General features: G+C 45.7%; 2 protein-coding genes across 2 annotated transcripts in view; one reads left to right on the forward strand and one right to left on the reverse strand.

Annotated features, from left to right (window-relative positions):
* LOC306805319 (methylcytosine dioxygenase TET1-like) overlaps nt 1-19,508 on the reverse strand; it is a 21,216-nt gene continuing 1,708 nt past the window's right edge. The window contains exons 2-3 of the mRNA XM_079312993.1: nt 792-2,831; nt 1-123 (exon numbers count right to left, since the gene is read on the reverse strand). Of these exons, the coding sequence (XP_079169119.1) occupies nt 34-123; nt 792-2,708 (2,007 nt within the window). The 5' untranslated portion in view covers nt 2,709-2,831 and the 3' untranslated portion in view covers nt 1-33. The remainder of the gene's footprint in view (nt 124-791; nt 2,832-19,508) is intronic.
* SLC25A16 (solute carrier family 25 member 16) overlaps nt 18,923-19,508 on the forward strand; it is a 16,257-nt gene continuing 15,671 nt past the window's right edge. Inside the window, exon 1 of the mRNA XM_079313011.1 lies at nt 18,923-19,137. Within this exon, the coding sequence (XP_079169137.1) occupies nt 19,044-19,137 (94 nt within the window). The 5' untranslated portion in view covers nt 18,923-19,043. The remainder of the gene's footprint in view (nt 19,138-19,508) is intronic.

Genomic DNA, 19,508 nt, shown 5'->3' on the forward strand with positions numbered 1-19,508 from the left:
TGATTTAAAGCCTGATCTTGAAACTGAAATCCCTCAGAAGGTCACTGCTGTTATCACATGGGCATATAGACTGTCTTTTCCCCTCCTCTTTGTTCCAAAAGTTATGACCTGGGTTATAAAAGGCTGATGGGTCAGAAAAATGAGTAAGAAACACAAAAAGAAAATATGTATGGGGAATGTGGTGAAAGACAAAGGGAAAGAGGAAAGAGAAGAGAAAAGAGAGAAGCAGAAGAATAGACAATTAGAAAGGCAGAGAGATGCAAAAGGGGAAAATGCAGCTACAACTTGGTCCTGATGTTTATAAACTGATTTCCACCAAATCTGTCATCACAAGCAAACTACTTGAACTGAGCCAAAGAGCAGACAACCTGCCCTCCTTTGCTTTTAGCCTTCAGCGTTTTAAAATACCAACACTCTCTTAGTAATTCAGTCTCCTACGACTACCTTCAATATCCCTCCTCCCCACATTTTGTGCTTAAATCTTTTTCATTTCTTCATGCACTCCAATTAATGCATTGTTTTGGCCAACACACCAATATCTGGGACACAGAGTTAAAGCCATATTTACCTTGGATTTTACAGATTTACACCACAAAAACAAGACTGTCTCCAGCTCACTCTAACCTACACTTCTGCAGATGACAAGAGGAAGTTACTGTACAACCTGTTAGCACCAACAGTAACCCTGAACTCTCTCAAGCTGTAACGTGGCTACCATTTCCCCTTGCAGAATTCTCAGATGCATCTCAAGCCTGGAAAGAGTGACTTAATTTGCAACTTCTTGGTCTTACCTCAAAAGGTAGCTTGACTGGTGGCGGTGGCTTTTTCAGTTCTTCACATTTTCTCTTTTTACATATCCGGTGGCTGGTTTTGCGCTTCCTGCAGCAGCTGCATTCCTCACAATTGGTTTTCCGCAGACAGGGCTCACAGACTCCACAACGCCTTCGTTTCTTTTTCTCCAGCATAGGGAGCAGAGATGAATATGGAACAGGGTAATCACCAGCTGGATGTTTAAGGGAGGACGGCCCCGAGGCCTGAACTGCTTCAGTGCTGTTGCTCACGTTGTCCTGAACCAAATTCAAGCTTACTCCGACACTTCCCAGCTGTGATGAATAATCATTATGCTGCAGTCTTGAGTCAGCTGGCAAATCTGCATTTATGGCTTTTGCTGAGGCAAGAGCAGAGATTCCCATGCTTGAAGGCAACTCTGAAACAAAACCTGCAGAGAATTGTCCAGAGCTTTCAGCAGAGATTTTATCAACTGTGCTTTTTTCTAAATCTGAAGATAAAGTCGGGACATATCCTGAATTCAAAATTAATGTCTCTGCATTGATACATTTAACAAGCTGTTCAATGTCCTCTACTTCAATATTGTTTAAAGAGGTATTGGAGATTGGTTCACATACTGTAAATATGTTTTTTGCATCAAATTCTGAATTCTCTTTTGTAAAGCTCAAATCTGAATTTGAATCAAGTTCTCTGTGAATGGGTACAAAATCCATAACCAGTTTCATGGGGTATTCTGCAAGCGAGCTTGCACCTTCAAAATGTAAAAGCAAATTTGATTCAGGGGCAGCTACAGAACTGGAATTTGAACCAATGTCTTTATTCTCAGATTCCAAACCCCAGCCTGCCTTCAAGCAGGAATCTGCAAATGACCTTGCATCTTCTAATAAATGTTCTTGTGAGTTAAACTCAGAGGTAACTAGAGATGCAGAATCCAAGATTTGTTGTTCCCTAGGTAGCACCATGTCCAACCCTGCTCCAATGTGGAATTTGGCAAGTGTGACTGACTCTATCAGAACTGCTGAGCTGAGGCCTGAGGTATCAACAGAGCTGGAGTCAGGTTCTGTACTGTTAGGCACCACACTGAAGGGGGTCTCTGCATGCACCTTCGAGTTTGATTTAGAGGCAATTACAGAGTCAGAAGGAAAAGATGGAAGCACCAGCGCAGCATCTTCAATAAATGCTCCAGCCAAACTACCCGTACCAAGATCACTGGGTATCTGCTCAAAGGGCAGGTCTTCATGCTTAGATTTCATCTCTGAAGCTTCTGTACCATCATCAGTTTCCTGACTGTTTGGAATGGAGCCATCTGTTCCAGGTATTTCTACCTCATCCCGACTGGCACATGGGATAAGAGGCTCTTCACTTGCACTACACAGACAGCCTTCTACAGGCAGAGCTGCTAACTCACTTTGAGCTAAGTCTTGTTTCAAAGCTATTTCATAATTTTTTTCTTCTACTACTGCCAGGGCTTCATGTTCATGTACTTCCTTTGTTTCTAGCCTTTTTTGTGCTGCAGCTTTCTTGGGTTTTGCAATTATTGGAGTTTGGGAGAATCTTTGGGAGAAGGATCGGTTACGGAGAGACATTGTAAAGCCATTGATGCTGAAAGAATCCTGGTTGTGAAAGAGGATATTGTCAGCTTTCTCCAAACTCACCCAGGATGCTCCAGACAAGGTTCTGGTTATACTGCTCCTGAGAAGTCTACCTGAAGAGCTCATGATTGGTTTCTTTTCTGGCTGTTTCTTCTTAACATCTTTTTCTTGCACTGGCTTTTTGCCTTTTCCAGAACTAACAGCTTTTGTGGAAGTCTTTGTGGGTTTCTTTCTCACTTGGCTAGATTTCTTTTTGCTCTGGTTAGTTTTCCTTTTGCCTAACTCTTCTTTTTTGGCTGGTCTGGAAGGCCTCGCATGGTGAGCCATGTCTGTGGAGCAGGAGGAATGTTAAGAGGAGAGGTGGAAAAAAATCATGAGCTCTTGAGAGACCTCCTCAGTAGAAAACTGCATACTCCCATTGCTGCTTTCTGTGCTCATACAATGCCAACTCTGAAACAGAAAGATATAAAACAGCATTAATATGCTTCTAATTAATAAAAGGTGCACATATATTCAGCTGACCATTTTTAATATTTAAAAACACAGAGGTATAATCAGAAATAGCAGTACTGGGTGTTATGTTCAGCTAGCACATTGAAAATATTAGTATATAACAAAATAAAAAGCTTGCCTAAAGGCTTGTAACACAAACAAAGAAGCAAACTGAACTAAAATGACTAGGCAACATCACGTTTATTATTTTATGTCAGTACTAAGAAGTTGGAGTTTTCTCAATATTATTAACAGGTCATTAACCAATAAACTCCCCTTGAGTAAGAAGTTTGTACTTCTCAGTGTAAAGACATTTGGGAACTAAAGAACATAGCTGAGTTTATTTTTTGTACATACTCAATATATCATCACCAGGGCATCTGTCATTCTTTCACCATCCACTGGTAGTCCACCATGGTACAATTCCAGATAAAAAGGGAGAAGTAACTAGCTCCCCAAAGAACTCAATCTGTGGTAAGACAGGGGAACTAGTCCAGAGAAGAACTGGTCTTCCCCAGTGTTATCTTCCAGAATACCTTCACAGCACACTGTACTACATTCCAACCCTTGATTCCATACTGCTTGATTACATCAGAGGTTTTATGCCAGGCAGATGTCTCTGCTTCATCACTACAACTTAATAAATTTATCATCAAAAAAACCTTACACGTGTCCCAAGCTTTTGTCTCCAGACACAACTGCAATGCACAGATCCACCAACTCCCCAAACACAACTGAATCAATAAGATACAACAAATTTCTCATGCTCCACATTTCCCTCAAGGTGGGTTGGGTTTTTTTAAAGTAAAGCAATTCTCACAAGTACATGTTTTTAAGAACACAGTGCTTTTTGAGTGCCTGTAGAAGGCTTTTAAAGCTTTCTTTAGCTGTTTGAATAGATTACATGGGTAGACAAGGCCAGCCTTAAAACAGGAACAGGCAGAGCCAGAGGCTCTGTGGTCTCCAGCAGGAAGGTACCTTCCCTTCACCATCACTCCTTTGAACTCCTTAAGCCACTGGAGGGAACTTGAATCCAAATCACCCCCAGGCCTTCTCCACCTCTCATTGATGGGAAGAGGCCAAGAAAAGGAAAAAAAAAGAAGTATGGGAATGATGTCTAAAATCCTGACCTCAAATGGAAGCAAAAGAAAGGGAATCTTGGCTTCTAAAGGAAACAGAAAAGGAAAGAAGAGTGTTACAGGTTCCTGAAATCACCACTCCCTCCTATGACCTCAATCCCCACCCTGAAGTCAACAGGGTGATCCTACTGAGGCTGCACTTCCCCACAGCCTGGTCTGAGGTCTGTTGAGGGTAGGGAGAGTTTTGCTAATGCAGCCCAAACAGCAGTGCCCCAAGAGAAGCTCACATGGCCTCTGTGTGGGGTCACCAGCTTGCTGCTCCCCAAAGCAGCAGGCTGGCAGCCAGCCTGTTTTGTCACAGCCCTGGGCAGGCTGCCCAGGGGCCACAGCACCCACCAAGGCTAACAGTAACTCCCCAAACTCTTTTGGAGTAGCTTATTGAAAGTTTTTTGAAGCCTGGCTCTTATTTATTCAGCTGTAGCAAGACAACTGATCCTCTGTACCATAACATACAAACCATCTTATCTAAACATGATGTGATTATCTTGTACCACATCTCCATATTGCATATCAGATGAACATAATTACTGAGACAGCAGGTTTTTTCACACACACAAAAGCCATTTAGAACTAGCAGTGCTGCACAAGACAAGGCTAAACACACTTGTCAGGTGAGCTCAGAAAACAGTGCCCACCAAACACACAATAAACAAGCTGAATAAATAGCATGCCTCCTCCACAGCAACACATCCAACCTGGAGAGACTAAGCAGCCACGTGCAGTTGTTTATAGTCGTGGGTGAAGCTTCAAAGGTCACAGAAGAGACCTGAACAGCTCCCACAGAAGCTCTCTATAAAAGTTGAGTCAGACAGTGAAGTAATAAAACAAATACAACACTGAAAAGAAGGTAATACGAGTACTCTCCTCCCCCTACCCTTCTCTGGAGGCACATGGGGGAAGGGGGACATGGCCATTAGGAGTCACTCCATGAATCAAAGAGGGCATCACATCAGTAGGTCCATGAAATAGTTGTTGGCAGCCTGCAAAAAGCCTCCCCATTTCCTTGGGGCTGTGACAGAGACTGGGATCCTTATTCCAAAGGATGGCCTGGAGGGCTGCAAAACCAGCTGGAGGCAAGCAGCAGGCACATCTGCAGCCATTAGCAGAGGAGCTACAGAACGGTGGCAGGAGAAGAAATGCAAGCTACTTTCAGAGCCTAGAGCCAGGAGAGCAAGGAAGAAAGAAGCCAGCAACAAAGGCCAGGCAACATGGCAATGTGTGAATAGGAGGGGGACTGACTTTATCAGCTCTAAAACAGAAACAGAATGACCAGAGAATACAGGAGGTCTGCACTGGAAACAGTGACTGGATTTTTGAGAACACTGAATGTGAATGATACTTTGCTCATATTGTTTACCTACACAAATAGTTATAACTGTTACTGTGGAAGTTCAGGAAGCACAACCACCAAAATTATCAGAAGCTTAAGTTATAACAATTTGTTAACTTTTAAAATTATATGAAAATATGTCTTTACTTGCATTTGGACAGCGATAGGACAAGGGGAAGGAGGACAAGTTCACAACAAATACTAGGAAGGAATTGTTCCTTGTGAGGGTGGGCAGGCCCTGGCACAGGGTGCCCAGAGTAGCTGTGGCTGTCCCTGTATCCTTGGAAGTGTCCAAGGCCAGATTGGATGGGACTTGGAGCAACCTGGTTTAGTGGAAAGTGTCCCTGCCTGTGGCTGGGGGTTGGAATGAGTTGATTTTTAAGGTCCCTTCCCACTCAAACCATTCTGTGATTGCACGATTTGAAAATTGCAAAATAATTGCTTCAGGACTGAAGAGGCAGGAGCATCCTGGGCTTATTTGGTTGGTTTTGTCCTTTTTAAAAAATCTTTTCATAGAGAAAAACACACCTGTCTGGCAAGAATGTAGAAAGCTATCAATGCCAAAGCGTTGCATTCTCTTCAGGGCCAAAATTAGAGAGGCTATGAACAGAGTGGTTCAAGACTTCCCTTTTTCTTGCTACAAAAAGGATGCTGATATTCATAGGAAATTGCCTGTCTTTAAATGCTGCATTATAAAAAATGGCAAAAATTTTGTCTGACTCAGAGATGACAATACAGGGTCATGAGAACTGCATCACTTTTGTCCATTATGTTTCAATTCTGTCACTGGAGTGACTTTAGGTTTTTCAGAAGAGATCTGAACAGACCCCCAAAAGAAATTTTTTTGGAGGTAGGGGGTTAATGCTCCACTTTAATTATATTTCTATGGGACTTGGAGTACCTGACCTGCAAGGTGATCTTACACTCTTGGACAAAATGATTGTCAGCAAGAGATCTCTGCTTCCTTAAAAAAACCCTAGTCTTGAACACTAGTCTGCCAAAACTACCTCAACTGCTAGGTAAAAACAGTTTGACATTTTAAATAACCTGTCCTATAAGTTACATTGCTATTTCTTTCTTTCCTCTTGCACAGTTAGGACCAGAATATTAGGTAGCTGCAAGGTTGGTACTGAAGTTTTGTTTCCTGTAATACCAGGAAATGTTTTACCTTCCCTTTTCCATTTAAAGCACTGGCAAGGACTGTTGATATCTGCAGCAGTTACAAATCATCTCATGCCCCTAGTTAAGGGCAACAAATGGCTTTATCACATTGGTGATACAACGAGCAATTAACTATATTTCCAAAACATCTATGTGGACTCAACAGGATTATAGAACAAACCTCATGGGGCAACACAATAGCTTGTCACTTTTCTATCATCCTGGAGAGAAACAATCTTCCTTCAATGCTTTCCTCTGCAAGCCAAACCAGGTGAGACCTGCCATGCCTGCCCTCACAGGGGAGCACAGGCGTCCCTAGGATGTAAAAGGTGACAACAGGTGACAGGAGGCTTTGCAGGGAACTGCCCTAGATAATATCAGTGCATTCTGAAGCTGTCTGTTACTTCACCCAACTTATCTCTTCTAATCCATGTGCAAAGCTGAAAGCTGGTTTTAAGGCTGGTTGCTTAGGTTTTGCTCATTCATGGTAATAAATCTGAAACAATTCCACTGACTGCTATAATCCTCAACAAATACTGCTAAAGAGCTAAATCTTTTAGTCCTGTCTTGGTCAATATTCCAAACAATCATAATGAGAATTCTATCTACAAAATAATTAAGAAATTTAGCCCCGTGCTGTCAGAATGCCTCCAGAAAAAAAACCAAAGCCCAACCCCACCCCAACCAAACAAAAAACCCCAAACAAACCCACCCACTATGTTTCACTTTACACAAATGGATAAAAAAAAATTAAAGCAAATTTTCATTCTAGAGACAGTGTCAATCAAGATTCTGTTACATAACTTGTTGGAAGATGGCAGGGGGAAAATAGAAGATGTGTCCTCATAAAAAGAGTGGCCCCTGAACAAACAGAGCAGTATAGGGGGAAAAATGACACAGCTAGCAGTCACTAGCTTCACTAGTTACCTGGTTTCACTACAATCAGATGTACTTAAATATATTTGGTTTCAGTATTTAGGTATCCTTTTAAAAGTCCCTTGAGACTTGCCCTTAAAAGAGAGAGATCTGGAAGCTTTCATAAAAGCCACTCAATAACATAAAGGTCCTAAGCAATAAGGGCCACAATGTGACTAAACTGTCACACAAGCTCAGATGCACGATTTAGAACTGAAAAACACCTCATCTTCTGGCAACAAACGTTCTAGAGGAAGATGCAAGAGACACCAATGCAGACAGATGTTAAAAAAATCTGACCCTCAGGTGCAAAACATGTCATATCATCTGCATCTTCTTCCCAGCTGCACCAAAGCCAACCTGCTTCCCAATTTGGCCTAGCTCCCTGAATCTACTCATTGCTCTGTAGAACACTTTGTATATGAAAAGAAGGGAAATGGGTTAGGAAGGGAGAATCAGCTTTAATTTTCCTCTTCCCCCTTCTTTAGTCCTTGAATACGCATTTGGCTTTGGGTAAGAAATAGAAAGGGAGCATCTCCTTTGCCATCTCAGTACCACAAGCTATTCCATACACAGAGGCCTCCCCACTCCATTTTCTTCCATAGAGGTTTTCTGCTTTATGTTACAGGACTATGCCACTCATAAGCAACTGAAGAGATTTCATCCACACAGAATAAACTCAGGCTCAAGGCAACACTTTCCAGCAGTGTACAAACGTGGGACAGGTAGGTGCAGGATGTCACCTCAGTTTCTCACAAAAGCACATAAAGCACAATCCTTTGCTCACTCATCAGCAACACAGTATGATGCTGAGCAGACCAAGCACCAAGGCCTTCATGCTAAATTTTTGTGCTTGTTGGCCCTGGAAGGCCACCCCTGTGTTGGGAGGATAAGGCAGGGCTGCCACCCTGCTGTGTGAGGGGCTGGAGGCTGCTGTGAAATAGGCACGCTCCATGAATTCAGCAGGATGTGTCCATGGTTAACATTTGGCAGTGTCATGACTTCATGCACCTTGGAGCCTACACAGTGAGTCACACTGATAAAAAGATACCACAAAAAAAAACCCTCCTCCCAGTTTAGAGAAAGCTCTATTAGAATGATTAGGGAAAAAAAACCAAAAAAAACCCTCAGAACCATGGCAAGGAACCACACATGCCCAAACCACAAATCAGATTAAGCCTCAGACAAACAACTCGAACCAAAAATCCATTGTGAAGACTCACACCACATGTGCAAGTATCCTCCCTTCAGGCAAGCAGGAGCACGGGCTTACTTTAACCTATGTGCAGTGCTGCCAAGCACTGACCTTCACAGGGGGAATGCTAAAAAGTAAAAATATACCAAGTAATTTCTAAAGGCTCATCAAAGAGAAACCCCATCCACCAGAACACTCCAGATACATCTGAAGACAAAAAAAAGCAAGCAAACCAAAGAGAACCTCAGCTCATCATATGGCTCTCTAATTCTGCATTTATGCTGTTTAAAGCACTGCATTTCTTTCTGAAAATATGACTCCGTTTTTAGGAGGTTTGCCTTTTCTTAAAAACAAGGACAAAAAGCCCACAAAAAACCCTCACCACCATTAACTGAATCACCTTATCTCAAACCCGGCTAAAAGAAGGGGGAGGTGGAGGGAAGAACCTTCAGGCAGAGATTAAGCCTGGAAAATTTCAGCCTGAAAGGTGTTTTGAAATTTTAAGTATCTGAAAACAGAAAGCAGGATGGAAGTGCTTAGCTTCAACAACCACGGGTATCATGCCAGTCATAATAAAACACTATTAGTGAAGATTTTTAATTACTGCACAGTGAAGAATTAGATCTTAAAGAAGCTATGAATATCAAAGTTCCTTGGTACATGTCACCTTGAGTTCTTCCCCAGTTACCTGCTTTGCACAACCCAGTCTGCCCTTGTGTCCTCCAAGCACAACAAACTCCTCTTATCTTGAGGGACTGACCCTCATCACAAGAGCAGCCACCACTACCCCTTTTGTTGGCAAAGCAACTACCTCAGAAAAGCATAAACCAGCTTTCTCCTCCTTTACAGTTAGGGTCGACCAGACGACCTGCCCAGACCAAGACTAAATGCTAAATTTTCCCGATTCAACGTTTTCCTAATTCACGTTGACAGACATAATGAAAACAGGGTAATTATACCACAGAACAGCTTTCCGCCTTTCCACAAGAGCACCTCAAAAACTGCGGAGCACAGTTGGGGAGAATTATCATTATTTGGAACATGACTATTATTATTATTATTATTATTATTATTGCTTTCACTGGTGTTTCCATAGTCTTGAAAAATTAAACACTTCTTCCTTAGAAATCCACTCAGTCACGTTTAAATACCCAATGCTGCGATCTTTGCCCATTTTGCCATTACCGCATTACAATTTCTAGAGTAAGAGCTCTTTAGCCAGAAGCACGCTGGCGCAGCCACCCTGGCCAGCTTGTTTACAGCAGTCGGCTCCCACCGCCTCACTCCACTGACATTGGTGCGCTCACGCCCTGCTCCACAAGCCCCTCTCCTCCTTAAAGGAGTAGCAATCTCACCACGCTGGGCAGCTGCTACGTAGCTCGAGACACAAGTGATGCGGACGACGTCGCTCTTTAAGTATCGTTGGGGTGCAGCAGGATAGGCTGGCTGAGTGTAGGACAGGCTGGGCACACAATTGGCGCGTCTCCTTTGACTACTGCCCGGTCCCTCCGCAAACCCAGCCCGTTCCCCTGCTCGCTCCTCGGGCGCCTGCAGCCATCCATACCTTTGTAAGGTTAGCTGCTCCTGCCTCCCAGCAGGCCGCCTCGTCCTTTCTCCTTATCCATTCGGCGAACCACATCCTTCTCCCCTGCTTCTTTCACGTGCACGGCAGGGCGCACCAAGCCTCCAGCTGCCATAAGACCTCTTCTCGCCCAGCTCCAAGAGCAGCTGGACAAGCACTCAGGAGCGCCCCGGGGGCTACAGCCCTGCAGGGCTCCGGTTCCTTCAGTGCAGACAGGCGGACCCAAAGGGAGGAAGGGGCAGGCAGGGCCTCCTGGGGGGAGGCAGCGGCTCCTCGTGGCCCTCCCCCCAACCCCGGGAGCCCTCCCCGGGGCTGCAGACAATGGGGCCGACCCCAGCGGCGGCGCTGGGCACCCCCAGAGCCCATCCGGACGCGCCCGGCTTCTGCCGGGGCCAAGGCGGGGAGCCACCCGCAGGGATGCTGCCCCAGCCCCGCACACCAGCGGCACCTCCACGGGGTGATGCTGCACAGCCCTCGCTCGCCGGTTTCAAGGGGCGGCGGGAGTGGGCTGCGGGGCTTTTCCGGCTGGCCGAGGGCCCCTACGGCCGGGCAGGGTGCCTTTTAATTGTTCCCTGTCCTCCACGCAGGCTGCAGGCAGCTTCTCCTGCCTGGCGGGTTTTTCCAGGCAGGCTCTGGCTGCTGTAGCTCAAACACACTCCAGCACTCCAGCCAGGGAGACCGGACTTCTTCGCTTTTTCGGCCAGCAAACTCCGTTTTGCATTTGAATAACCCCCAGCCTGCCTTCCTCCCCGCCTCGGAACGGCCCGAGCCTGGCCGCGGCGGTGCCTCTGACTCCCCCTCCCCACTCTACCGGAGCTCAACTTTGCAACTAGCCGAGGGGATAAGCGACAGGGGAAGGAGTGGAAAAAGAGGGATTACAAAAAAAGAAAGAACAGAAAAAAGGTGGGGTACCGAGAGCAGAGGTCCCCGCCGTCCCCCCCTCCGCCCGCAGCAGCCGCGGGACCCGTCCCGCACACGTACCAGGGCAGCGGCGCGGCCAGCCCGCAGCTCTCAGGAAGGGGCGATGCTGGCATGGCTCGGAGCGGGGCTCAGCGCGGGTCACGGCCCGGGCCCCCGCGGGCGGGCGGCTGCCATGGCGCGACAAGCCCAGGCGCGGAGAGCAGCCCCGGGCCGCGAAACGTGCTCGGTGCTCCGGCGGCGTCGCCCCTGGCCGGACCCTCCGGGAGGGAGCGGGGAGGGGGCGGCTCGGCGGGGCGCTCGCCGCACCGAGCCCTCCCGGCAGGCGGCAAAACGCGCCCTGGATCCCCGCGGCCGGAGCGGGATTCGCCGCCCCCCGCACCCCACCGCCGCCCCCGCGCTCCGGGGTGACCCGGCACGGCCCCGGGGACAGGGACACTGCCGGCGGTGTCCCCACGGCTGCCCACGAGAGCCGCCGCCGGTGTGCCAGGCTGCTAACGCCGGGGGTTATTTAACAATAACAACAACAACAAAATTAAATGACGGTAATATGAGAAAAGGCAAATTAATCCCATTACTTGCGGAGGCTGTGGTTTGACGCCGCATACCCTTCGGTCAGCCACGGTGGTGACACTCTGTAAAATCATCCCTTTTCAGCCTGGAAGAGGGAAAGCCTGGTCAGCTGTGACAGGCGATGTCTCTCCGGGGGACAAACCCCCTTCCCTTTACATGTGCCGTCCAGGAGGAGCCTCGAACACCAGCGTCCAGCAGGGCCCGGCCATCCCACGCGTGGAGCAAACACTCCGGGAGCATGGGGAAGATGCTGGCTGAGAAGGAAGATCCGCTGAGCTGCCTCTCTCTCCTATAACGAGACTTGCTCTTTCCCCATCCCCCACCTCATTCATTATGAGCCACTGATGATATTGGCTGCTCCTTCCCAGAGGGAGACAGGTGAATAAAATGTTATGGTAAGGGGAAGAGTCTGTCCACGACTTCCTCCGCCCTTCATTATCACCACAGCCTTTTGTGAAAAACAGGTCACCAAACCTAACATCTCTTCAGACTGAAAAACAGATGTTGGAAATGGGATCTGTGAAACAATATACTCGAGCTGTACTTTTTTAGAAAGGCTTCATTATTAAGTCTGTAGCTGTTGCAATATAAAGCACTTCAAGTGTGAACTAGCCCAGTCACCTGTGAGCCTGCAGAGAGGCTTTTCTGCTGCACACAAGTGAGCAGTGCTGTCCAAATCCATCCATTCCTAGAGGACCTTTCAATGCCAACGTTTTGCTGGTTTAACTGACGTGATAAAGGAGAAGCAGTGGCACAGATCTGCACAACTCCTTGTCGCTGCTGCTCTTCAGTGATAGTGGGTGTGGGTAGGCAGCCCTTCGCCAATTTCACCTCCATCCTCTTCCCACCTGCCCTACATATCCTTACAGTGAAAGAGGAATTCAGTCTGAGAATCTTAGCCAAGCTCACAGACACTGCAGTTGAAACAAGGTGGAACCTACACCACAAATACCTGAATTTTGAACAGTTCCCCTCAGTGGCAGGGAATTTTAGCAATGCACAAGTTCTCTTTGCTGGGTGCAACCAGTCCATCTCCTTCTCAGGGCCATATATCAAGACTTACATAATTCCAAAGTAATTGTCCTGCTAAAATATAAGGTAGCACAAGCTATTTTTGTAAGATAAAATACCAGGTGATTTGATAGGTAAAAGAACTATTACTCTCAAACTGCTGCACACAGCAGAAGTTGAAGGAACTGGAATTTGATAAAAACCCACATAATCAGAACATATTTCTTGGGGAGATGGCAATAAGTTAGAAGTTGTGGGCTTGAATAAAATGCAGAGCAAGAAATTAGTAACTTGGGGGAAAGCGACAAACAATGAGGTCTAAAGTCTATCTAGAATAAGCATGTTAACAGGAGCACCCAGGCATCAGCAAGTACAACCACAGCTCCATTAAAAACATGCTAAAGGCTCAGAAACAAACAAGAGCTAACAATTGCTCATTTTTGCACCTACAGACTTTTGTGCTTATGGTCTGAGGTCTTCCATGCTGGGAAGTAAATAGCACCAGATCACAATCTTTTCTGGCAACAGTAGGATACTGAGCCTCCCAAAACAAACTGAGTATAAATGTTTGAAAAAAGATGCCACAATAATGACTACTGGGGCAATAAAATGGTGGATGAAATCCTTCCCCTAAAATGCAAAGTGAGGCACATGGAATGAAACATGGAAATCACAGCCTCTAACTTCACTCCTACCATTCAAAACAGGGGTCCTGGTACTGTGACAGGTGCTGCAGTGAAGCTGTTCTGTGTGCTTGAGTGGAGTGTCAATCATTACAAAAGAAGGGGAGAAGTGAACAGGAAACACCCCTGCACCATCATTATTTAGCCCAGATCTCTTGTTCACTTTTATCTCAAATATAACATGCAGTTCTGGTTTGCTTAAAAGGTGTAAAGGGAAACTTAGAAGTCACATAAGAACATAACAAGTGTACCTAAAAGTAGAGCAGCTAAATGTACCAGTATTTCCACCCTAGAAAGGCAGCATTCTGGATGAACTCCCAATCAATACACTAAAAACCAAAACAGCCTGGAGAGTAGTATCAGAGAGAGATACTCATTCACTCAGTGTGTGCTTAGAGAAACAATGACCTTTTCTCTAAAGTAGAGACTATCAAAGCAACATATTAAACATGTAATCAGAACATAGACAGCAACTTCATACAATGTGTTTTCAAACCACAGAACTCATTACTACAGCACAGCTGAAGAGGCAAAAAACTTCAGGGAAGTTTTTTGTTTTTTTTTTTTAAAGCAAAAATAACAGAAGAAAGTTTAACCAAAACCACACAACACAGAAGTACTATTTTAAATATACATTACTTGAAGCTGAAAGAGTGCACAGAGTGCCCTGTATGCTACCCAAGCGTCCTTCCCTGTGTACATACAATAGGCTATTATTTTTTTGGGTAAGATTTCAAGCTGGTGGACCTTGGTCTGACACAGTACTCCTATATTCCTATGCTCTTCTCTAGAATAAAATGCAAGTTAACACCCACCTACAGAATGAATAAAACTGAACAACATTGTACAAAGCAATAAAGTGCACAAACCTGTAAGTAGCTCTACGTTGCAGGCAGCTCTGGCAAAAATGGAGTCTGTGGTAAACATGAGGGAGCTGTGAGGAGGCAGCTGCTCCCTGAGAGACAGGGAGCCCCACACAACAGCCAGCAGGACAAGGACCTCACCAGCCAGAGCCCAGCCCCACTGTACACACATAGGGTAAACAGAGCAGGCTCAGGAGCACCATCTGCATTCAGGCACAAGGCCAGGTAATAAAACAGCCTCCAGAAGATGAGGTAGGGCTGAAGTTCGACTAGGAGCTCAATCTGCAGGATGTAAGCAGGTCTGGAGACCCACAGAGTAGGGAAAAATACACACAACTCAAGTGAATGCTAAACAGAGTCCAGACAGACTATAAAGGACCAAGCCTAAACTAAGGCTGTAAATAAACAAGGCAAATTTCTGATAGCCAGGGTTGAGCTTAGAGTTGCTGGGCCCATGGCAAAAGATGTGGGTGGAGACTCCAGATGCAGCTGGTCAGGTTATAAGACCTAATAGTGTCCTTGGGGCCTTGACCCTAGAAACAGAACCATTTGGGTATGCTGTCCCTAAATTAGTGCTGCAGAGTTATCTGAGTCAGACCACTGCAACAGGCACAGACAGCATCAGTCCAAACTAAGAAAGGTTAGATTGATGCTGAACTGTAGCCTTTCACAAACCAAAAGCTTTGAGAATTACACTGCAAAGACACCTGCTTTTTAAGGGACAGATTTGATCTAACCAGGCCTATCTTAGCTAGCCCTGCTTCCCTTGTAGTGGAAAGATGATACTGAAACATTCAGGGCTCTTTGCCTGTTTGATTACAGAACACGGATTACAGCTTTCACTTTTCTATCAAAGCCTGCCTCACATTTACTGGCTCAGATTCCAGCATGACCAAGTGACCAGCCTGCTCACAGCCCCAGATGTGACCTAGGCACCTGTGTGCCACACTGGTGTGTGGAGCTGTGCCTGTGAATCCAGCTGAACGCAGACCAAACACTGTTAATGCCTTTGGATGTGTAATACTGATGATCAGATAAAGCACCCACAGCATTGTTAGTTGGCACTATCTGAAAGAGTAAAGTCTTGAACAACATGACTTTAATGCAGAAACTCTTGGATTCTAATTGTGGTTTTGACAATGGCTTCCTCATTTAGTCTTTCTTGGCCCTGGTTTTGTAGATAGTATCTACCTGCCTGATTGCACTGAGATCAGGTTAACATTTGTAGGCATGCTGAACACAGATACTTTAAGTGTAAACACCATTTTATGTGAAATAAGGCCAGAAGGGGCTATGATTTAATTTTCTGATGCCCATTATACAGGCCCACTACATTTATTCTAAATATTTCCTGACAGATGTTCCTGACCTGCAGTGGACAGCAGTTTGCTGCCAGTTTCTATTTTCATTGGAAATCATGGCCCTTACTTCCATGCATGATTGTAATAAAAAGCATGACAGCAGAATGATTGTGTAGTGCCTTGCTAGTAAACACAACATCTGGTGAGACATGGTTAACTGAGGATGTACAGACCCAAGAGTTTTGGATGCTTCAAGTCTACTGCACTCTTGTAGTAAGCCATGTGATACAGGGGTCACATCACATAGGGCACCTGAAAGAAAGGGAGGGACCAACTTAGCCAGAGAAATTTGGCACCCATTGTATTTGCAGACTGACTAACTGATCAGTCAGACAGATCTGTTCATTAAAGACCACACTGACAGGGTCTGTCAGGGTCCTGAGCATGTCACCAAGGCTTAATGGATGGCCCTGAGCAGCCTCATCTGAGGCCTCCACCCACACACCTGATCTGTGAGCCCAGGAACTGCATTTAAGCTCAGGCATAGCCAGGTAATTACTTCCTGTGTAAGCCCTGGTGTAGGTGTGTTTATTTTGTGTGTTGGTTCTGGGCTTGTTTGTTGTCTGACTTTGGTTTCTAGATAACTTTCAGGCTTGTCTCTAGCTTTGTTTTGGGCCTTCTCTTCTGTTCCTTTCTTGCCTCTCTGGATGCACCCTGGAGCTGCTTTGTCCTTCCCTGTGACTAAGGCTGGAGCCTGTTCCCAGCTGCCAGCTCTGCCTGTGCTGCTGCAGGACTGTGCCCTGTTGGTGAAGGTACTTCCTGTGCTGTGGTTCTATCTGGTTCCTTGCTCATCTCACTTCAGGGAGAAGCATTTCTGTCTGCTTGCTGACAGGGGTAAAGAGATTTGAAGACAGCACACTGCCAAGGAACTGAGGTTTGCTACAGTAGCTGTAATCTGCAAGCTGTGATTTTTGTGGCAGAAGAAGAATGATTCTCATGTGGGGAAAGTTATGTGCTTCTGATGCCTGTAGATAGGGTTTGTGGCAAATGAATAGGCAACTAGATTGATATTACATCAGATCACTAATTAGTAAGAGCAGAAGCAAGTCTAAAGACTTAGCTTACAGCCCAGAGGCACGGCACCTGATGGTAATTTGTACAGCTGTCCCAAAATAGGGCTTGGTGTATACCAGCATTTTAAGAACACTGAAAATAATCTTTTCAGCAACCACTGCTTTGAGCAGAGCTTACCTAACAAGAGCCTTTACTGTCTATTTTAATTGATATATATTTAAAATATGTCTAGAAAGCCAAGCATTTTTAACATGAAAAAATTCAGGAGCAAGTTGTAATTGATAAAACTACCTCCCTGCTTGATTTTTTTCCCTTTAAATTTGTAGCTCTGCTCCTGAGCATTAGAAGTTTAATGTCCTCCCCTGATTATTGGTTTACTGGGGGAGGATGCTATAGTATCATACATGAGTGTAACCTGAATTACATTAAAATTGCCCTTTACTTTTAAGAAGGGGTCATAAAAGATGTCACCAGAGAAATTCTGTAAAAGGTAATGTGAACATTTCAAGGTAAAAAGATGAAGTGACAACTGGGAGAATGTTAAGATTTAATAGGGCAAATGAACTACTAATACTACTACTAGTAGAGGCTAATGAAGAAAACAGACTTTCAGGGCACTTCGTGCCAGTAGGTATTTTTAAAAACCCAATAAAGCTAGACACATAAAGCTCATTGCTGAATTCCCTTGCATGTTAGTATATCTATACAAGATGTTCTGTTTAGTTTTGCAATGCAAGTTTTTTGCTTTCCTAAACTGGATGCACACATGGGGCACCCTTACCTAAATTATGAGGGTGGACAAAATATCTTCTTGAAATACCCTGCCCTTAGCTAAGAGCAATAACAGCCCCTCTATGTGATTATTGATTTTTCTAGTCTGTGGTGAAACTCTAGAAACTTGATGACTTTCAGCTGTTAGTGCAGTTGCAAAGCTTTTCTGTGTGAAATCAGTAAATTAAGTTCCTACAGCTGGAGCTGCTAACACAGTATGGTTGCTGTGGTGGGAGGAGGCTTTTCCTGAGCAGCAAGACAAAAGAAATTGGGTGGAGAAAATGGCATCAACAGTTACTTAAAAACGTGCTTCAATAACTCACAGAACAGTTGCCTTTCCATTAGGGACTTAGAGTGACTTCAACAGAAGAATATTAATTTTGCAGGTGTATTCCAAAAGGTAAAAAGCCTTGAAAGTTTTCTGCTGGAAGGACTTATTTCATTTTTTGTAGAGGAGATCTATTTTTAGTTATTAGAGAGAATGACTATTGTAACAGCTGTTTATCAAACATTTGATGCAATGATCAAATAGAGTAAAAAAAGATTTCTCGATTCTGACACATGCTTAATTTTGAGAAATGTAATCTATTCAAGGTAAAATTGAGTAGTTTTTCTTAAAGGCATTTTGATACAAGCAGGAAGCAAAAATATTCTGACTTTTTTTGGGAAAGTGATTCCTTTTACTTGTGCAAGCAATGAGATTTGTTTGACTGGTTTCTTTGTATTAGAAGACTAGCTTTAAAAAGGCATATTGGTATGTGAAACACTTGAAACCCAGGCTGAGATATGCAGGGCAAAATGTATATAAGGAATAGGTGAGTAAGTGTAGAAAAATCATAGAAAAGCTGACAGCATGAGCTTTCTCACCAGCTATGACCAGTCATCAGGTGTGTGCTCTCTCTTTGTCCATGCACCAGCATTTAGAGGGTGCACTGTGGTTGTTTTTCTTCAAGAGCTGAAGACAAAAGGTCAAATGCCTCCTGGAAAGCCTTATACACCGTATTCAACAGAGACATTGAAGAAAATCTAAAAAATTGTCAAAAATGTTGACAGCTGCAGAATGATACTCTTTGACCTTTCAGACTCTAAAACCACTGATTTTTCTTTTTTCCAATGTTTTCCTTTCTGATGCATTATGAAACTTGCATAAAAGTAATCATACCCAGTATTTTTTTCTGTGTATGAAACCGTAATTTTAGATAAAAGAAATGTGGCTGTTCTAGCAAGAAGTAGCTATTTAAACGGCTAAAAAGGAATAGGTGTGTTACAGTACAGTCTAATTAGGACTGTTTAGGTTTTGGTTTTGTGCGCCCATAGCTCTGAACGCACGTGTTTGTTGGCGAGGTGCGCGGACTGTTTTTAAGGAGCAGCAAGCGTTCCCGGGGGCGCTAACACGGGGTTCCACGCCGCATGGCGCCCCGCAGCACTCAGCGGGCGCGCAGCGGCTCCGGCGGGCTCGGCCCAGCCTTTCCCGCGGAGGCGCGGCCCGGGCAATGACGCGATCCGCAGGCGCCGCAGCGTGCCCGGCCGCGGCTCGGCGGGGCCGCCCCCAGCTCCGCCCCTGCGGCGCGGCGGGGGCACCGCGCTGCCCCGAGCGCTGCCCGGAGCGCCGCCGCTCGCCGCCTGAGGGAGCCGGCCCTGCCCTGCCTGCCCCATGGCTTCCCCGGCGGCGGCGGGGCCCGGCGCCGCGCTGCCCCCGGCCGCGGCGCGCCGAGACTTCTACTGGCTGCGCTCCTTCATCGCCGGAGGTGGGTGCCCCGGGCGGGCGGGCTTCGGTGGCGCTGTCCCCGGTGAAACTGCCGCCGCTCTCGTCGCCTGGGCAAGCAGGGAGCTCGCTTTTCCTTTTTTCCCCTAATGGGCTAACGCGGGTGGCGCGGTGCACGCCCGTGACTCGCACGTGTGTCAGAACCAGCGAGGAGCCCCGGTCAGCCGCCAGTTGATTGTTCCCAGAGCCCTAACCCTCTGTTGTCTGAGACTGCTGTTGAGAAGATGAAGGTGGTTGTGAAGGGGCGAGACACAACGCCGCATTAGTAACTTCTTAGAGGAAAAAGCCTATTTATTCTTCCTGTAAGGTGTTGTCTCAGCTCTCTGATGTGCTGGGGGTAAGAGAAGGTTGTGT

This window comes from Erithacus rubecula, assembly GCF_903797595.1.
Source record: "Erithacus rubecula genome assembly, chromosome: 9".
NCBI lineage: Eukaryota > Metazoa > Chordata > Aves > Passeriformes > Muscicapidae > Erithacus > Erithacus rubecula.